General features: G+C 36.7%; 1 protein-coding gene across 7 annotated transcripts in view; it reads right to left on the reverse strand.

The window, feature by feature from the left end:
* The window catches only part of Osbpl9 (oxysterol binding protein like 9), a 152017-nt gene that overhangs the window by 58614 nt on the left and 71551 nt on the right, over positions 1 to 21852 (reverse strand). For all 7 annotated transcript variants that reach the window (XM_074080152.1, XM_074080150.1, XM_074080149.1 and 4 more), the window contains one exon: positions 20827 to 20903. In XM_074080152.1, the coding sequence (XP_073936253.1) occupies positions 20827 to 20903 (77 nt within the window). The remainder of the gene's footprint in view (positions 1 to 20826; positions 20904 to 21852) is intronic.

Raw genomic sequence — 21852 nt, forward strand, 5'->3', positions numbered from 1 at the left:
CCCTAGATGGGTCCAAGTGTCAAAGAGGGGAATAATGTAGCAGAGAGTAATGTAATGGGGGAGGGGATGGCCTAGCAGGGAGATAAAACGTAAAAAGGTCACCTAACACTGGGAGTAAAGTAGCCAATAGAGTTACATACAACCATATATGGGTTATACCTTGCTTTTTGCTTCTGTAACCTGCTTGCAAGGGTATATAAGGTGAGACCCCTTTTGTTCTCAGGGCTCAGCCTTTGGATGTGAATCCACTGAGCTGCTGCCTACAAGCTAATAAATATTGCTTACTAAAAAAAAGCCTTGGTGTCCTGAGTCTCTGTTCAAGATTCCCATAACAATACAACTCAGTATTTAACAATGTGTATTTAACACGTGTATTAAACAAGATGTAGGCTTACCTATGCCCTGGCTCCATCTTTCACCTGTATTCCTTATTTTCTGTCTTGTATACAACGGCCTTTTTCAGCTTCTTTAATTTGCTAAGGGCCTTCTAACTTTAATATTTGACTTTTTTTTTTTTTCTTTTTTGGTGCCACTGGGGTTTGAACTCAGGGTCTCATACTTGCGAGGCAGGCACTCTACAACCCTGCTCCTGGGCCATCCCACTAGCCCAGGAGCTTCCTCCTTAAGAACCTTCTGGTACATGCTGTTATTTCTATCACTCGCACTGTCTCCTTGACACTTAATTTACTTCTCATTTCCAATCTGCCAATGTCAATTCTTCCTATTATATGTTATCATAACTAATGTAACTTTTTGTGGAATTTATCATCTAACCTATAATTTTATATTAATATTTGAGTCATTCTTTTTAATCAACTTTACTGTGTCATAATTTATGATAAAATGTATCAATTTTAAATGTACTATTTAATACAAATGTATGCACACATGTAACCACAATTAAGAAATAATAGTATTTCCATCACCCCAAAACTTCCCTCATGACCCTGATGTCAATCCTGACAATACTGCTCTGCTATCTGTTATATTTTTAATGTTTAATCTTCCACAAGATTGTAAGACTTTTTAATAAAGATCTTGTCTGATTTTATTCAGCACTAACATCGGTATTTAGCAGAACACCTAGCAAGTATTAATTGCTAAACAATTACTGCTTATACAATATTAATTGTATAAACAGTGACGGAGAATGAAATACATTCACTTTGCCATGGGGCAAGGTCAGTGTCTAATATCCTTGTTAGGTACCCCTTTACTATTTGCTTTTCTGACAGGTAATGTGCCTGGGCAGCCCTAGGGACTTAATTCCACATTAGCTAATCTAACGGTTCTCTAGATCAGGAAAAATAAAAGTCGACATGTCTAATTCTGTTTATAGTGAATTGTTTGAGCCTGTGTGAGACAAAATGCTTATTTATAAAATTCTTGCTTAACAGTGCTTTCATATGCTTATGTCAGACTAGAAAACCCCTGGGGTCCTTAACTAGTAAAGCAAAGTGTCAGACTTATTTTCAAATGTGTCCTCCAAATCTCCCATCACCATCATTAGGGATCAGTAATTTCAAAATCTAACACACTGTCATTTCTGACAGGATAGTGCAACTTACTCAACATTCTAATAAAAATTTACTGGACCCAATTATCATTAGTAGTTTTTTGGGGGTAGGAGAGGTGCACTTGTATGAATTTTACCTTCAGGAGCTCTACAGTGTCACCACAGTGGATAATACAGCATCCACTCTTGCTTTTCCTTTGGCTTTCTGGGGCAGGGTAGCAAAAAAATTTGGCAGAACATGTGAAGATTCACTGAAAGACAAACCTAATCACAGGAAGACAGTACTTCTCCACCACCCACAGCTTACCATATTACTAGAAACTTTTAGAGTGGTTCCTTTTACTCAATCCACTATATCAAGCTATCAAGAAAAAAATTACAGAACATTAAAGGAAAATGATACAGCTTAAAGAGGCAAGACACTGTCAAAATTACACTTGGATATAACAGGAATGTTGGAACTATCAAACCAGAATTTAAACAACTAACATAATAAGTGCTATAATGGACAAAGTAGACATCATGCAAGACCAGTTAGACAATGTAAGCAAAAAGATGGAAATCCTGAGAATCAAAAAGAAATGCTAAACACTAATAGATAATGAAGAATGCCTCTGATGAGTTGATTTGTAGACTGCACACAGCTGAGGAAAAAAAAAATCTCTGCACTTTAGGATATCTCAATAAACACATCCAAACATGAAAAAGAGAAAGAAAAAAGAATCCCAGATTTTCTAAGAACTATTTGAAAGCTACAATGGTTACAATATGCATAATGGGGCCACCAGAAGAAGACACAGAAAGGAACAAAAGAAAAATTTGAAACAATAATGACAAGAATTTTTGCAAATTAATGTGAAACACCAAACTATAAAACAAAGAAGCTCAGAAAACACCAAGCAAAATAAGGCAAAAAAAAAACTATACATGGGCATATCACTTTCAAACCACTAGATAGCAAAGATAAAGAAAAATTCCTGGGCTGGTAGACTGGCTCAAGTAACAGAGTGTCTGCCTAGTGTGAGGCTCTGAGTTCAACCCACAGTACTACCAAAAGAAAAGAAATGAAAAAAATTCTGAAAAAAGCTACTTGTAAAGGAGCAAAGATAAGAACAGTATCTTGACTTCTCCACATAAACTATACAAGCACAAAGAGTAGAATGAAAGAGTTAAAAATATTGAAAAGTTTAAAAAAAAAGAAAGAAAGCAAAGAAAACCCTCCAACTTAAAATTCTTGTTTTTGTTTTTGAGACAGGGGCTTGCTATATAGCCCAGAATGGCCTCAATCTTATGATCCTCCAGTGTCAGGCTCCTGAGTGCTGGTATTATCTCACCATGCATGAATTCAACCTAGAATCTATACCTTTCAAAATTCTCCTCTAAAGGTAAGGAATAGCCTAGGGGGTAGCACATTACTGTAATCACAGCACTAGGGAAGAGAGGCAGGAGGATCATGAATTCTCCAGACTGGACTACACAGTGAGTTCCAGGCCAACCTGGACTACAGAGTGAGACCTTGTCTCAAAAATCAAAAAGAAAACAAACAAAAAAGTGAAGAACAAATAAAGATTGATAAAAATTTGAGGGAATTTGTTCCAAAGACTTACCTTATAAAAAAAAGTTAAAAGAAGTTCTTTGGAAAAAAAGAAAATGATCAGAAATAAAAGCTTCTATATTTCTATTCTTAATTTGATCTAATAATGATTTGTTCAAAACAGTAATAATCTATTCAATTTATACATGTGCTTAAGTATGCTAAAGTATGCTCATGCATAAGTGAAATGAATGACAGCAATGATATAAGAGAAAGGAAGGAAGAATTCAGATTATCTTGCTAGTATAAAATAAGCTACCTGTGTAGTGTAGTGTCATTTGAAAGAGGACTTGAATTAATTGTAAATCTATATTGACAATTCTAGGGACACCAATAAAAATGAAAAAAAAAAATAACATACTCTTAAAAAAAAAAAAAAAGGAGAAAAATTGTCCAGATATGGGGTTATGCCTGTAATCCTAGCTACTCAGGGGTATTGTGGTTCAAGGCCAGCCCTGGCCAAAAAAAAAAAGTGCCCAAGATTCCATCTCAACAAATAAAAGCTGAGCATGGTGGCAGGAAGCATAAACAGGGAGCTGATGGTCCAAGCCCACACAAGCATAAATGTGAGGCCCACTTGAAAAATATTGAAAGCAAAAATTACTGGGGTGTGGCTCAAGTGGTAGAGCACCTACTGGAGAGTACGAGGCCCTGATTTCCAACTCAAGTACCAATACAAAAAAAAAAAAGAATCATATAAAATGCTAAACTAAAGTCACAAAAAGCAGAAGACAAAAATAGGAACAAAAAACAAGGGCACCCAATAGAAAACAGTAACAAATATGAAAGATATTAATCACACTGCATCAAGTAATCACTCTAACATCAATGGTCTAAATGGGCTGGGCATGGGGGTGTATGCCTACATTCCAGCATTCCAGCAAGCTGAGGCAGGAAGAGCAAGAGTGCAAGGCCAGCTTGGGTTCCAAAATACAAAACAACAACAAAAAAACCCCAAAAAGATTATCAGAGTGCATGAAAACTACAAGACCTAACTATATGTTATCTACAAGAAAACTATTACAATATAAAGACATAGCGGGTATGATGGTGCATTCCTACAGTCCTAGGGGTTTGAGACCAACCCAGACCAAATAGGAGATTTGGGGTATTGTGGTCTGAGGCAAACCCAACCAAAAAGTTCTTAAGATCCCATCTCAACCAACACTGGTGGGCATGGTGGCATGTACCTGTCATCCCACCTATGTGAGGATAAAACTGGGAGGACTGAAGATCCAGGTAAGTCCAGGCAAAAAAGTTTGCAAGGGCCTGTCTGAATAGAAAAGCTGGCTTTGATGGTGTGCACACCTGTCATTCCAGCTACTGCGGGAAGCAAAAATAGGAGGACCATGGTTCAGGCTGGCTCAGGCAAAATGCAAGACCTATCTCAAAAATAACCAGAGCAAAAAGGGGTATAAACATGGCTGAGGCAGCAGAGTGCCTGCCTAGCAAGTGTGAAGCCCTTAGTTCAAACCCCAGTACTGCCAAAAGAATAAAATTAAAAAGTGAAAAAATACATAGGCTTCTTGGGGCTAGATATAGATATAGATACAATCAATGGTACAGCACTTGTCTGATATGTGTGAGACCCTGGGTTTAATTCCTAGTACCCAAGCAAACAAACAGATACATCTAGATTAAAAGTAAATGTGGAAAAAAAGAGGGCTGGAGGATGGCTCAAGTGGTACAATGTTTGCAAGCTCAAAGCCCTGAGTTCAAGCCACAGTACTGCCAAAAAAAAAAAAACAAAAAACAAAAGTAAGTGAATGAAAAAAGATATACCATGCCAACACTACCCCCAACAGTGGCTCATGCCTATAATCTGAGGTACTTGGGAGGCTGAGATCAGGAGCATCACAGTTTGAGGCCAGCTCAGGCAAAGTTTTCAAGACCCCCATCTCCAAAATACCCAGAGCAAAATGGATTTGAGGTATAGCTTAAGTGGTAGATTGCCTGCTTTTTGCAAGTACAAAGGCCTGAGTTTGAACCCCAGTCCCACAGAAAAGAAAAAGGAAAACACAATAATGAGATATCACTATATACATAATAAAATGGCCTAAATCTAGAACACTGACATCATCAAATGCTAACCAGGATGTGGAGCAACAGGGACTCTCATTCATTGCTAGTGGGAATACAAAATTATATAGTGCTTTGGAAGAAAGTCTGGAAAACAAACATACTCTTATCACATAATCTGAAAATGATACTCCTTGGTATTTACCCAAAGGAGTTGAAAATGCATGTCCACATAAAAACCTGCAGATGTTTATAACAATTTCATTCATAATTGCCAAATCTTTGAAGCAACCAAGATGCTCTTCAGTAGGTGAATGGATAGACATTGTGGCACATCCAGACAATGGAATACTATTCAGTACTAAAAAGAAATGACTAGGGTAGGGATGTAGCTCAGTGGTAGAGTGTCTGCATGGCATGCACAAGGTCTTAAGTTCAATTCTCTGCAATGCAAACTGAAAAAAAAAAAGAGCTATTGAGTCACGTAAAGACAAAGAAGAAACTTAAATGCATTTTACTAAGTGAAGGAAGCCAATGTGAAAAAAACTAAATACCATATGGAAAAGGCAAAACTATGGAGACAGTAAAAGTTCAGTGTGGCAGGGACTGGCATGTATTAGGTACTTAAAATGCCACCCTGAAGGGATGAAATGCCAGGTCTTGTGCTATAAAAGCAGCACAGTAAACTGCTTAAAAAAAAAAAAAGTTGAAAATGGCTAGTCTCAGGGACAGAACAGGGAAAATGGAAGGACAGAACACTATAGTTTTTCTATAGGAGCCTTTAGTGCCAATTTAATTTTTTAAATGATATTTGAAAAACACTATACCCTAAATTTTTTACAGGTAACATTCTACAGTGGTCACTTTAAAACTACTTGTAGAGTTCAATAAAAATAAATTGAGCTGTCAAATCTAATAAGAAATATCAAGGAATTCCAAGATGGTGGCTAGAGGGAGGAAGCAGAAAGCGACCCTCCTATAGTAAAATCTTGGAGAGACGCTGGAGACACACTTTGCAGGCATAATCACCGAGAAAAGGCATAACTTTGACCCCTCCACATCTCCAGTTGGCGCAGAGAATCTCCACTTCACGTTAAACGGAGAACCGAGGAGGGCCCCCGGGGCCGCCAGTGGCCGGCGCCCATACGGCTTGGGAAGACGCGGACCAGGTGAGCTTGGTACAGCGCGCGGTAGCCCCACAGACAAGCCTGGGCCAGAGCAGCATAGCCCCCTGGACAGACTGACGCCACCCGGGAAAAAAAGAGAAACTGAGTACTAAGCAATAAGAACAGTTAAGACACGCTGGAAAGAGGGTGGGGCGCCCTGAGCACTGAAGATTGGGGGAAGGGAACCCTTCCCGGGACTGTAAATAAACGAGCCGGGCGGGCAGGAGAGCCTCTGGCGGGAGCGGGGCGCGCCCAGCAACCAGGAGCAGGGAAGCTTGTGAGAGGAGGGAAGACCCACTTCCCACGTGAACTGTAAATAAACACGCAGGCCTGACAACGCGGGGCAGTGTCACCTTTCCCAGTGCTTGGAAAGGGGAAAGCCTGTAGCAGAGGCCCCCCGCACAGGAGAACTCTGAGCAAACAAAGCCTGTGGGACCAGGTGAGTGCTAGCTCACCCCAGAGATCTGCATAAATAACGCCGCCAGCTACAGCAGGCTGAGAGCAGCAGGCAGGCAAGCCACAGTTGCAGATACCACTCTCAGAACTGCCTCCAGACGCTTTTTTTTTTTTTTCCTCCCTACCTTTGATGAGAGAACAATCGAATTACACCTGCAAGCCAAAAAACTTACTGAAACTGTATTGCATTTGAACTGGGGACACTTGGTGGGGCTTTTTTTTTTTATCTTCTGTGTGTGTGTGAGTGTAGTTTTGTTCTACTTTATGCATCCCCTTTGATGAGACAACTACAGAAAAACATCTGAGGCACCAACTCCAGGACTGGAGATTGAGACGGACATCCAAATTATTAAGACTGAAATTGCATTGCATATAAACTTGGAAGTTTTTTGGGTTTTTTTTTTAATTTTCTATTTTCCATTTTATTTTAATTCATTTTTATATATAGATATTACTTTCATATACTTATTTTTTATTTTTTTATCTTTGATTTTCAATCCTCTCTCTGTCTATTGTCTGTTCAGCTTACTGTCGATTAGCACACTAACACTCCCTGTTTATACCTTTGAAACTCTCTTGTCTGATACCTTGTTCTGCTTTCTCCCTCTTGTCTGTATATTTGTTTTCCCCTTTTCTTTAACTTCTTGCTTTCCATCTCAGCTCACTCTTCCATTCTAAATATTACCATTGTTATTATTACAAGCTAGAAAATACTTAATTACACACAGTACAGGGACAGTAACAACACCAAGGACAATGACAGGAAGACAGAAAAAACAAGGAAACCAGTTTCCCCACAGCAAAAAATTAGTACAGGAACCAGAGGGGAATGAAGAGAACAGAAACTCAGATCCAGACTCCAACAAAATGAAGATAAACTATGCCAAAGGACCCAATGAAGCCCACAAGAATAATTTAAAAGAAGACATACTACAAGTACTCAATGAGAATTTTATAGAGATGATACTGGATAGGGTCAACCAAAATGTACAGGAGACACTCAAGAAATTCCAAGACAATAAAAATAGAGAATTTGAAAAAGCAAAAGAAGAAATACAGGAAACCATAGAAGCACTGTATAAACACCAAAGTGAAAGAGAGAACACAATGAATAAATGGATAAATGAACTCAGGACAAAAATAGACAACAATAAAGAAGAAAACAGCCAGGATATGGAAAACCTCAGAAAAAAGAACGAAACAGAACTGCAAAACAAAACGGAAGGCCAATCCAGCAGAATAGAAAAAACAGAAGACAGAATCTCAGAACTTGAAGATGAAATGGTAATTAAAGGAAAAACTGAAGAACTATTAATTAAACAACTCAAGACCTATGAAAAGAAAATGCAAGAACTCACTGACTCCATCAAAAGACCAAACTTGAGAATCATGGGCATCGAAGAAGGAGAAGAGGTGCAAGCGAAGGGAATGCGTAATATATTCAACAAAATAATAACGGAAAATTTCCCAAATCTAGAGAAAGATATTCCCATACAGATGCAAGAGGCCTCCAGGACACCAAACAGACCAGATCAAAATAGAACTACTCCACGACATATCATCATTAAAACAACAAGTTCAGAAACTAAGGAAAGAATATTGAAGGCTGTAAGAGAGAAAAAACAAGTAACATACAAAGGTAAACCCATCAAAATCACAGCAGACTTCTCAACAGAAACATTAAAAGCAAGAAGAGCGTGGGGTGAGATCTTCCGGGCACCAAATGAAAATAACTTCAACCCCAGGATACTCTACCCAGCAAAGCTATCATTCAAAATAGATGGAGCAATAAAAGTCTTCCATGATAAGCAGAAACTAAAACAATATGTGACCACAAAGCCACCATTACAAAAGATTCTGCAAGGGATCCTGCACACAGAAAGTGACACCCAACTTAACCATGAAAAGGCAGGCAGCACCAAACCACAGGATAAGAAAAAGCAAGACAGTAGAGAGTAACATCAAGTTAGGTACACACAATCAAACCTTCAAACAACTAAGATAACTAAATGGCAGGAATCACCACATACCTATCAGTACTAACACTTAATGTTAATGGACTTAATTCACCCATCAAAAGACACCGTTTGACAAAATGGATTAAAAAAGAAGATCCAACAATTTGTTGCTTACAGGAGACTCATCTCACCGACAGAAATAAGCATATGCTTAGGATGAAAGGCTGGAAGAAGATTTACCAAGCCAATGACCCCCGAAAACAAGCAGGAGTAGCAATACTTATCTCTGACAAAGTAGACTTCAAACCTACATTGATCAAACGAGATAAAGAAGGACATTCCATACTAATAAAAGGGGAAATAGACCAAAAGGAAATAATAATCATCAATCTGTACGCACCCAATGTCAACGCACCCAATTTCATCAAACATACCCTGAAAGACCTAAAAGCATATATAAACGCCAACCCAGTGGTTGTGGGACACTTTAACACTCCATTATCATCAATAGATAGGTCATCCAAACAAAAACTCAATAAAGAAATCCAAGATCTAAAATATGCAATAGATCAAGTGGACCTAGTAGATGTCTACAGAACATTTCATCCAACCTCTACACAATATACATTCTTCTCAGCAGCCCATGGAACCTTCTCCAAAATAGATCATATCCTAGGGCACAAAGCAAGCCTCAGCAAATATAAGAAAATAGAAATAATACCGTGCATACTATCTGACCACAATGCAGTAAAAGTAGAACTCAACAACAAAAGTAAAGACAAAAAACATGCAAACAGCTGGAAACTAAATAACTCATTACTTAGTGAAGAATGGATCATCGATGCAATAAAAGAGGAAATTAAAATGTTCCTGGAAGTCAATGAAAATGAAAACACAACCTACCGGAACCTATGGGACACAGCTAAGGCAGTCTTGAGAGGAAAGTTTATAGCCATGAGTGCATATATTAAAAAGATTGAAAGATCCCAAATCAATGACCTAATGATACATCTCAAACTCCTAGAAAAACAAGAACAAGCAAATCCCAAAACAAATAGAAGGAGAGAAATAATAAAAATAAGAGCTGAAATCAATGAAATAGGAACCAAAAAAAACATACAAAGAATTAATGAAACAAAAAGTTGGTTCTTTGAAAAAATAAACAAGATCGATAGACCCCTGGCAAACCTGACTAAAATGAGGAGAGAAAAAACCCAAATTAGTAGAATCAGGAATGCAAAAGGGGAGATAACAACAAACACCATGGAAGTCCAGGAAATCATCAGAGACTACTTTGAGAACCTATATTCAAATAAATTTGAAAATCTAAAAGAAATGGACAGATTTCTAGATACATATGATCATCCAAAACTGAACCAAGAGGAAATTAATCACCTGAATAGACCTATAACACAAAATGAAATTGAAGCAGCAATCAAGAGTCTCCCCAAAAAGAAAAGTCCAGGACCTGATGGATTCTCTGCTGAATTCTATCAGACCTTTAAAGAACTGATACCAACCCTCCTTAAACTGTTCCATGAAATAGAAAGGGAAGGAAAACTGCCAAACACATTTTATGAAGCCAGTATTACACTTATCCCAAAACCAGGTAAAGACACCTCCAAAAAGGAGAACTATAGGCCAATCTCCTTAATGAACATTGATGCAAAAATCCTCAACAAAATAATGGCAAATCGAATTCAACAACACATCAAAAAGATTATTCACCACGACCAGGTAGGCTTCATCCCAGGGATGCAGGGGTGGTTCAACATACGAAAATCAATAAACGTAATAAACCACATTAACAGAAGCAAAGACAAAAACCACTTGATCATCTCAATAGATGCAGAAAAAGCCTTTGATAAGATCCAACATCATTTCATGATAAAAGCTCTAAGAAAACTAGGAATAGAAGGAAAGTTCCTCAACATTATAAAAGCTATATATGACAAACCTACAGCCAGCATTATACTTAACGGAGAAAAACTAAAACCATTCCCTCTAAAATCAGGAACCAGACAAGGATGCCCACTATCTCCACTCCTATTCAACATAGTACTGGAATTCCTAGCCAGAGCAATTAGGCAAGAAGAAGGAATAAAAGGAATACAAATAGGTAAAGAAACTGTCAAAATATCCCTATTTGCAGACGACATGATCCTATACCTTAAAGACCCAAAAAACTCTACTCAGAACCTTCTAGACATCATCAATAGCTATAGCAAAGTAGCAGGATATAAAATCAACATAGAAAAATCATTAGCATTTCTATACACTAACAATGAGCAAACGGAAAAAGAATGTATGAAAACAATTCCATTTACAATAGCCTCAAACAAAATCAAATACATAGGTGTAAACCTAACAAAAGATGTGAAAGACCTCTACAAGGAAAACTATAAACTTCTGAAGAAAGAGATTGAGGAAGACTATAGAAAGTAGAGAGATCTCCCATGCTCATGGATTGGTAGAATCAACATAGTAAAAATGTCGATACTCCCAAAAGTAATCTACATGTTTAATGCAATTCCCATCAAAATTCCAATGACATTCATTAAAGAGATTGAAAAAATCTACTGTGAAATTTATATGGAAACACAAGAGGCCACGAATAGCCAAGGCAATACTCAGTCAAAAGAACAATGCAGGAGGTATCACAATACCTGACTTCAAACTATATTACAAAGCAATAATAATAAAAACAGCATGGTACTGGCACAAAAACAGACATGAAGACCAGTGGAACAGAATAGAGGATCCAGATATGAAGCCACACAACTATGAGCAACTTATCTTTGACAAAGGAGCTAAAAATATACGATGGAGAAATAGCAGCCTCTTCAACAAAAACTGCTGGGAAAACTGGTTAGCAGTCTGCAAAAAACTGAAACTAGATCCATGTATATCACCCTATACCAAGATTAACTCAAAATGGATCAAGGATCTTAATATCAGACCCCAAACTCTTAAGTTGATACAAGAAAGAGTAGGAAATACTCTGGAGTTAGTAGGTATAGGTAAGAACTTTCTCAATGAAACCCCAGCAGCACAGCAACTAAGAGATAGCATAGATAAATGGGACCTCATAAAACTAAAAAGCTTCTGTTCATCAAAAGAAATGGTCTCTAAACTGAAGAGAACACCCACAGAGTGGGAGAAAATATTTGCCAACTATACATCAGACAAAGGACTGATAACCAGAATATACAGGGAACTTAAAAAACTAAATTCTCCCAAAACTAATGAACCAATAAAGAAATGGGCATGTGAACTAAACAGAACTTTCTCAAAAGAAGAAATTCAAATGGCCAGAAAACACATGAAAAAATGCTCACCATCTCTAGCAATAAAGGAAATGCAAATTAAAACCACACTAAGATTCCACCTCACCCCTGTTAGAATAGCCATCATCAGCAACACCACCAACAACAGGTGTTGGCGAGGATGCGAGGAAAAAGGAACCCTCTTACACTGTTGGTGGGAATGTAGACTAGTACAACCACTCTGGAAAAAAATTTGGAGGCTACTTAAAAAGCTGGACATCGATCTACCATTTGATCCAGCAATACCACTCTTGGGGATATACCCAAAAGACTGTTACTCCAGAGGCACCTGCACATCCATGTTTATTGCGGCACTATTCACAATAGCCAAGTTATGGAAACAGCCAAGATGCCCCAGCACTGACGAATGGATTAAGAAAATGTGGTATCTATACACAATGGAATTCTATGCAGCCATGAAGAAGAACGAAATGTTATCATTCGCTGGTAAATGGATGGAACTGGAGAACATCATTCTGAGTGAGGTTAGCCTGGCCCAAAAGACCAAAAATCGTATGTTCTCCCTCATATGTGGACATTAGATCAAGGGCAAACACAACAAGGGGATTGGACTATGAGCACATGATAAAAGCGAGAGCACACAAGGGAGGGGTGAGGATAGGTAAGACACCTAAAAAACTAGCTAGCATTTGTTGCCCTTAATGCAGAGAAACTAAAGCAGATACCTTAAAGCAACTGAGGCCAATAGGAAAAGGGGAACAGGTACTAGAGTAAAGGTTAGATCAAAAAGAATTAACCTAGAAGGTAACACCCACGCACAGGAAATCAATGTGAGTCAATGCCCTGTATAGCTATCCTTATCTCAACCAGCAAAACCCCTTGTTCCTTCCTATTATTGCTTATACTCTCTCTACAACAAAATTAGAGATAAGGGCAAAATAGTTTCTGCTGGGTATTGAGGGGGGGGAGCGGGAGGGGGTGGAGTGGGTGGTAAGGGAGGGGGTGGGGGCAGGGGGGAGAAATGAACCAAGCCTTGTATGCACATATGAATAATAAAAGAAAAATGAAAAAAAAAAAAAAAAGAAATATGAAGCTCCTTGCCACAAGATAAATGAAATTGCTTTGAATTATCTAATTAACTCTCCATTTTAATGGTTGTCTTTTATGCAGTATAACTTTACATCAGGATGAGGACATTAATAATGTTTATTTCTATAGAAAGGGTATGGGAAAAACTATTACTTGTATTTTATATACTTCTCTGTAGTTTAAAATTTTTAGAAGCACGTGTCACATTATTTTACTATTGTTCTTGTAGTTCAATTTTCATTAAAGCTTATTTTCCTCTTTACACTGGATTAAGCTCCATAAGGGCAAGGACTGCACATATGTTACTCATAGCTACAGCCTTTACAACTAGTCCAGACATGAAATACAGTAGGTGCTCAATAAATATTTACTAATTAATTTTTCTGTATTTTCTGGATTGAATATATATGTACTGCTTAACATTTTTAGTTTTATTTTTGTAAAGTAAAGGCAGAAAAACATACAGTAAGATTTCCATAAAAACACAGTTAAAGAAATAATTTTTAGCTATCAACAAACTAGATCATCTGTTCTTAGTTGTTTTCCAAGAGTTCAAAATAGACAAGCCATAACTAGCACAACAGAATTCATCAAAACGCAAATCCTACAGAATCCTAAGTTCCAAGAGCCAGCAATTCCCCTGTCCTCAGTAATAGCATAGACCCTGGCAACTACCCTCAAGGGAATCTTCTTCTGATACAGGAAACCTAAGTAACTGGCTACTTCTCCACATCATTTTACCTGTGGAAGAGATGACACATCTATATTGCAATCAATTCCTTTAGGAAACAAAGGGCTTCAAAGCAGAAAAACAAAACATACCTATTTTCCTATATAATAAAAAAAAAATTTAACGAGAACAAGAGAATCGATGCAATCGTAGTAAACAGATTTTTTACATAAGAAGAAACTGAAATGTATGTTCAAAAAGTGAATGTTCGGGGTTGATGGAGGGCCTTAAGTGCCTGCCTAGCAAGCGAGAGGTGCTGAATTCAAACCTCAGCACCACCAAAAGAAAAAAAAGAGTTAATATTCAGGGACTAGAAGTGTGGCTCAAGTGGTAGAATGCCTGTCTAGCAAGTATGAAGTCCTGAGCTCAAAACCCCCCAAAACGTTCAGTGAAGTAGTTTAACATTCAAGGAAAATACTCAAAAGATTTCTATTATTCTTAGTTTCCAAGTAAGACAAGCCATTATAGTTAACAAGGGGTAGAATTAGGCATCAATCTACTAAAAGATTGATTTCTTGGCTACTCCCCTAAATGTACCTTAAACAGAAATTTGTATTCATCTATAACAACTTTGCTAGATTTGTAATTATCATACCTGAGTAACACTTTTGTAAAAAAGTCTTTGTAATAGTTCTACTGTTTTTCCAGCCTTGATAATGACTACAATTCTACCAGCTTTTCTTTTGTATAATGATGTCTTACCCACAGGTTCAATGGTATTTCTGGTAAGTTCCATACAAGCACTCCCTACTCCCTCAGCCCTATTCTTATACAAGGTATCTCTTACTATGAGTTTGAAACCAATGATAAGTAGAGAAAAATTTATAAAATGATAGAATAGCATCAATAAAATTCTATTTTGATAAATACTCAAGATATAATCTACAAAAACTCTGCATACAAGAACAATTAAAGCACTATTTCTTGACCCAAAACATAATCATAGAAGTTGCTGGTGGAGTGGCTCAAGTGGTAGAGTGCCTGCCTAAGCAAGCATGGGGCCCTGAGTTCAAGCCCAGTACCACCCAAAATTAACAATAATAATAATAATAGAAGCCATATGGTATAAAAATGTTTTAATATCAACTCATTCATAGCACAAAATTAAAAAGCTTAAAGGTCTATATTCAAACAGCTACATGGTAATTTTCAAACTGGGATCTAAAAAAGTCTCAAAGACAATCTTCTGTGTTCTCATTTCTGTTACCTTACAAAAATTAATATAACCACACATTGAATCAGCTTAATAACAACCTTAAAATGAAGAACTTCCAAGTTATGCCATTGCCTGCATTTGTAAAGTTGGCACTACTACTTGTCACAGAAAGCTTTGACCATGTACATGACCTACTATGTGAAGGCCAAACATGACCTCATGACAGGTGCTATATAAATGAAAGTTTTGCAGTAGTAGAACAGAAGAAAAAATAAATAAACTGAGAAAAGTGGTAAGATAACTAAGTCCTCATCTTACACATCAGAGTATATGCATGTCAAACTTACAAAGAATCTACACCCTAACAGTATCATTCTCACATTGTAAGTAGTGACCTCCCTTTAGTAAGGCAGTATCAAATTAAATTAATTTTAATTAGATTGTACTGCTTTATGTTTGTAGTTAATTTGAAATTTCAGGGCTAGAGGCATGGCTCAAGCAGTAGAGTACCTGCCTCACAAGAACAAAGCCTTGAGTTCAAACCCCAGTACTACCCCCAACAAAGAAATCTTCTTTTGGATGTATAGTTTGTTCTGTTCTGTTTTGTTTTGTTTGGTTTGGTTTGCAAGGGAGTCTTGCTATATAGCCCAGGCTGGCCTAGAACTCATGATCCTCCTACCTCATTCTCTCAAGTGCTGGGATTACAGGTATGCTCCCTCCCATTCCTGACTTGGATAAATAGTTTTACAAAAATATAAATCTAAGAAATTTACATCTGGCTTTATATTTGCCCACATTAAATAACATGATATAATATTCAAACACCAGCATTTAGGGCCCAAATTTACTCACATTTATTAACTGATTTTTACAACCGTACAGTATCCAGATAAGCTGCTATAATTAACTACACCTTATATGATATAATATAAAACCTTCAATCTTCTTTCAGCAATTAACCCCCTGCTTGGCAATCTCTTAGTACTTAGTTCATACTAAAGCATACCGGAGTAAATAAAGAATCTGAAAGATTCTCCTCCATTAATTGGTATCATCAAATATCTACTGAACACCTCTTACAGGCCAAGAAGAGGGGATTAAGAGGCTCAACAGCCCCTCTAGCTGCCCTTCAGGCTGAAAAGACATGAAAAAAAAAAATACTGCAAGCTAACATACAAGTTTAGAATGACTACGGGAAACCCAACTTCCATAGGAGTTGAAAGGACAGAGAAGATTTTAAGTTGTCTTTTCCCATCTTCAAACTACCCTAATTACAATTTCCTGATACCCACAGAGAAGCAGGGATAATAGGAAAAACAGAAGAAAAGGTAAAAGAAATGTTCTAGATGGAGTTAATTTATCAAAAAGAGGGGAACTAATATTTCTTGAGTAACTTCTATATATAAGGTGTATGTATAGTAGAGATGCTACATTACCTTAACACAGTTATTTTGATGAGATTTTACACCTACTTTTAAGGTGAGGAAACAGAGTTTTAAAAAAATTAAGAAAATAAAGGAAATTAAGTATTACCCTAGATTATACAGCTAGTTAGGAGGAGTGTAGAGCCCGGACCCAAATCATGGTCAGCCTGGCTCTAAAACTTTTCTACTCTAATATGCTGCCTCTCAAATCATATTTGAAAGCTTGGAAAGTGCCTGTGGGGCTTTGCACATATACTATGGCAAACATATTATCAATGAAATACATTTTCATTTTATCCTCAAGAACTTCATAATCTCAAAAGGAAGATGAATTATACAATAATGTTATTATTAAGAAAAATGATGGGCTGGAGGCATGGCTGAAGTGATAAAGCACCTGCCTAGCAAGTGCAAGGCCCTGAGTTCAAATCCCAGAGAGAGAGGTGACAATGATATATGTAAAGTCCACCCTGTTCCTGGCAAAAAGAAATGCTCAAATGTTCATTGTTAGTATTATTATTATACAGAAGAGTATTGTATGGACTATAAGGAAGTGGAAAATACAGCAGAGACTAAGAAAGTAAGAGACTGTGTTTTACTATAGTGACAGGAAAAGAATGGAAAGAGGATTGCACTGAGGGCCATGAATGGTAAGAATCTGACAGGTGAATATGTGGATTGGGGATGGTAAAGAACTGGAGAGCACAGCATTAATAAAAAAGCATGTAAAGACCTCTATGTGGAGTATCAGATACATGACACATGTAGGAATAGGAACTAGAAAGGTAAGCTGGGGTCAAATAAAGAGAGCTTGAAATCTCTTGGTAAGTTTTACTTCATCCTACAAGCAAATGTAAACCATCAGAGGTTTTTCACAGTTACAGATGCCTTGAGATCATTAATGACAGTTGCTCATTTAAAGGATGAAAAAAAATATAAATTCAGGAGTATTAGTCAGGAAGGTACCAAAAATAGAACTGACAAAATATACCAAAACCTAAACTAGGGTGGTAGCCAAGATACCCAAAATGAGGGGACAGATGTAAGCAGTTCTGTAAGAGAAGGCACTCAAATTGAGCAGGTTACAAGTTATGATCTAAAAAGACTCTCAGCTTTCAAACTCAAATCATTGAGAGAATAAGGCAGCCATTAACAGAAGAGTCAAATAAAGATACATGTTTGTGGAAGACAGAGACGACAAGCTTAGTCTTAGCCATGCTGAGGTGGAATTCCACACAGACATCTAGTCGGTAAAATTCAAAAGGAAAACAGGACTAGAACTTCATATTGAAAGATTTATAAAGATTAGGAGAACAAGAGGAATTTTCGCTCAATCTATGAAAATGGCAGGGGTTGCTAGAGGGTGAAGGAATAAGGTCACAATCTTAAAGGAAACAACATACAGAGTGAGTGTGCAACATTAACTTCAGGAGAGAGAAAGGAATAGTTTTTTTCTACGAAATATGTAAAGCAGAAAAATACAGTGTGAGTAAAGTCACTAAGAACTGTTAAAGAAGAAAATAGATCTTTTGCTATAAAGTGAGAACAGGTTTTAGTTAGATGCTAAATGCAAAGAAAATAGCCCACTGCCAGGATTCTATTGGAATTCAAGAAGAAATCAATCAACTAAGTGGCCAAGAAAAATGGAAAAGTAGAGCTCAGACCAACATGAGAAAAGAAAGGTTCAGAAGAAGTAAAATAGTAGAAGAGGATGAACGTTAAGAAAATTCTTATGGAAAATACTATTTAATATTTGAGGTGGTGCAGTTCTTAGTAATGATTAGGCCAACACATAGTTTAATGGCTAAAGTAGAAATGAAGTTCAAAGGAAAAGGAGGACATGCATATACAATAAGGTAAGAAAATGTTAAATTGAAAATCAGTACCATCTAAGCTTACTCATATATACACACAAAAATACACACTTTATAAGATTTTTGAAATCAAATAAAAATAATGAAAGAAAAGGACCTAGTACTGTAGTAAATAATAGGATATATTTTAATAAGTAGGTTCTACCACTACCAAATCTCCTCTCCCCATTCCCTTTTAGAAGACATATGCATGAGTGCCCACCTCACAGTGCCTAATAGATACTATGTTATACATTTCAAAGTATTCAATAAACAGCAGTGGAAAAAGCAATCTGCCAACTATTTATTCCTTCAACTATTTCTTCATTTAACTGACAATTACTGAGCACGAGTGGAGTATCAGGCACTGGGAGAGGGAATAGCAGGAATAGTTGTATTAGTTCTTACTATAGGTACTCATTATTTCAATCAATCTATACTTAATTGTCAAAATGACTCTATGAAGTAGGAATTTTTGTTATCCCCATCTTATAGATGAGGACATTGGAACTCAGAGACAGTAAGTTGAATGTTACTGGTTAAATGTAAGTGGGGACACTGGAACACAAGGCCAGACCTTATGGCTCTGAAGTGCTTTACCATACTTCATTCACTATCTCCTAGAAAAGAATCTTTTTCCATGCCAATGAAGATTTAATTCTGTATTTTTACATGTCCTACCTTCTCCATTTATTAAGTTTAGGAAAAAATATAAAGACCACTTTCATATTACAGTATTTCAAACTATCAAAGCTATTACCTTTTTTCCCTATTATTCCCAAAGACTCATAAACCTTTTCTTATCAAAACCCAATTTTGATGCTAAAATTAGACCAAATTTGGTATCTGACCTTAAGGAGTTTATATCTTTACTAGATATGTGGGAGTTCTATGTACTTTAAAAGATAAAAAAGAAGAATATGGCAATGACTTAATGAATTGTACAATGATTATGGCATTCAAAGGAAGGAGACTGATCACTTTGAGGGTGGGGATTTGGGGGAAAAGGGTCTCTCCACTGAAGAGGTCATTTCTAAGCTATGTTTTGAAGAAAAAGGCCAAAGATATTTCAGAAAGCAAAAACATTATAAAGAAATGTAGAGGCCAGAAATTTTTTTGAAAAAATGTTAGATTGGAAAGCAAGTAAACAACAGCATTTGGGCAGGTTTACATAGATGTACAGTTGTTGAAATGTAGAAGGGTAGAAGAGTAGGCTGAAAACAGATCATAGAAAAACTTAATGTTAATCTAACCAACCATGGGGAAATCTCACCTCCACATTCAGTCTAATAAGATGATCAAAATAACCATCTTCTTCTAACTGGAGCACAAATTTGCTGAAATGATGCTATTATATATGAAACTACCTAAAGTTAAAAGAAACCTACAGACACCATGAAACTGTTTTAAAAAAAACTTAAGAGTAACTTATACATCTCCTATTTCAACTCTGTATTAATTACTTACATTCCCTTAATAGCCACATCCTCAAATGATGTTCTTTTAAGTCTCTACTTGAACCCCTTTAAGTGATTGGAGCTCACCATCTAGCAGTAGCTGTGATATCCTATACCACCTTATCTAATCAAGTCAATTCCTAAAGTAGAGAAAAGGGATTACAAAACATCCATGATCTACAATTCAATCCTTTAAACCAAAATAAAACAAAATCCACAAATATAAGCTCTTTCATTGGAGAATGAAGCATAAACACGTATCTTCTATATGAGTAAAAGACATCTGTTGCTTCTGTTGCCCAGCATCTTTTTATCCCTTTCTGACTTTATTGGGGATGGGGGGGGAGGTAGATACATCTTCTACCCTATTAAGCAATGTGTTTCTGGTGAAGCCAATAACATCTCTCAGGTCCAGCGTAGATAAATGACTAAGAAATTGTGATTCGTTAGGATTGGACACAGACTGAAGCTATTCCTGAAATTGCTGCAACCATCTTACTACCACAAAGGGAAAAAACCTATTTGAAAATGAAGTCAACTCAGAAGAAATAGCACCTAGAAACAGAGATGCGGGATCTGAGTCCTTTTAACATTATTTAAGTGCCTTCTTCAAATCATACCCTAACTAATTGGGCTTTTGCTCTCCCTGAACCATTTTGTGTTGAGTTTTCTTTCACTTTTATCCTACTTAGTATCGCTATACTAATGGAACATACAATATCCTTTCTATATAATAGCTGTATATAATACATACATATAATAATTAAATCCTACAACAGGAAAATGAGGTCAATTTCTCAGCACTTAACCATCATATGTAATTTCATAATTTTATTTTATCACTAACTCACTATTGACACTAAATACAAAAGACGAATCTGGCATGCTTTCACATAGCATTTCACTTTCAACACTGCCATACACTGTCTTCTTTCTAGACAAAAATCAATATTTTACCTAACAAAGTAGAAGAAAATAAATGACTATAACTTTACTATGATAACACTGAAAGGCAAAAATAAACAACTCAGTTACCTTTAAAAAAATAGAAAAGAGGCAAAAGAAAAACAAATTACCCCCAAAATTAATGAACTATACAGAAACCATGTAAAGACTCTTACTTGAAGCTGGAGAGTATGTCGAAGAATTGTTTCTTCTAAGGCATGGATCCACTTCTCTCGCTCATCAGCATCACGAGCTGAAAAAGATTTCAGGTGTTTGATTTTGTCATTTCCTTAATAGGTTTACCTTGATCTATCTTATCTAAGCATCTAATACCTAACAGATCTAAGTACAAATGTAATATACTTGGAACACTTTGTTACAAAGGGAATAATTGTTCTTTATAAGTATGTTACATAGCTCAGACCAAACTTTCACACTGAGAACAATTACAAATGCTGGATTGATTATTAGGGAAAAAAATGGTTTCTTAACTGATTTTAAAATGTGCTACATGTATACAATGGAATGCTAGTCAGCCACTACAAAAATTAAATCCTGCCATTTTCAACAACATGGAAAAAACTAGAAATCACATATTAAGTGAAATAAGTCAGGCACAGAAAGACACGTACCACACGATCTCACTCACACATACAATCTTAAAAAGTTGGTCCCGTAAAAGTTGAGAGTAGAATGTGGGTTGCGAGAGGCTGAGGAGAGTAGGGAAGGGGGAGGGGTGGGGTAAGGCAGATCAATGGGTACTAAGTTACAGTTAGATAGGAGCAAGAAGGGCTGGGGTGCAACTGCACACTGGGTGACTATAGATAATAATGTACTGACTGTACATTTCAAAAGGCCAGAAGAGAGGATTTTGAAAGTTTTTACCATAAACAAATGATTAATGTTTAAAGAGATAGGTATGTTTAATCTGATTTAAACATTACAGATTGTGTACATATATCAAAACACCACATTTCAGCTGACAAAGTGGCTCAGATAGTAAAGAACCCTGCATAGCAAGAACAAGGCCCCGAGCTGAACCCTAGTATTCCCCCCAAAAAAGTCATGTTAGCCCACAGGTATAATTTTATGTTTTTACGTATCAGTTTAAAATAAGTTTAACTTAAATGAAAAAAAAAAAAAACACCTGATTGAAAGCATCAGAAACTTCTGAACAAGGTAGTAAAGAATTACCAGGCCAA

Source organism: Castor canadensis, chromosome 7 (genome assembly GCF_047511655.1).
Source record: "Castor canadensis chromosome 7, mCasCan1.hap1v2, whole genome shotgun sequence".
Classification (NCBI taxonomy): domain Eukaryota; kingdom Metazoa; phylum Chordata; class Mammalia; order Rodentia; family Castoridae; genus Castor; species Castor canadensis.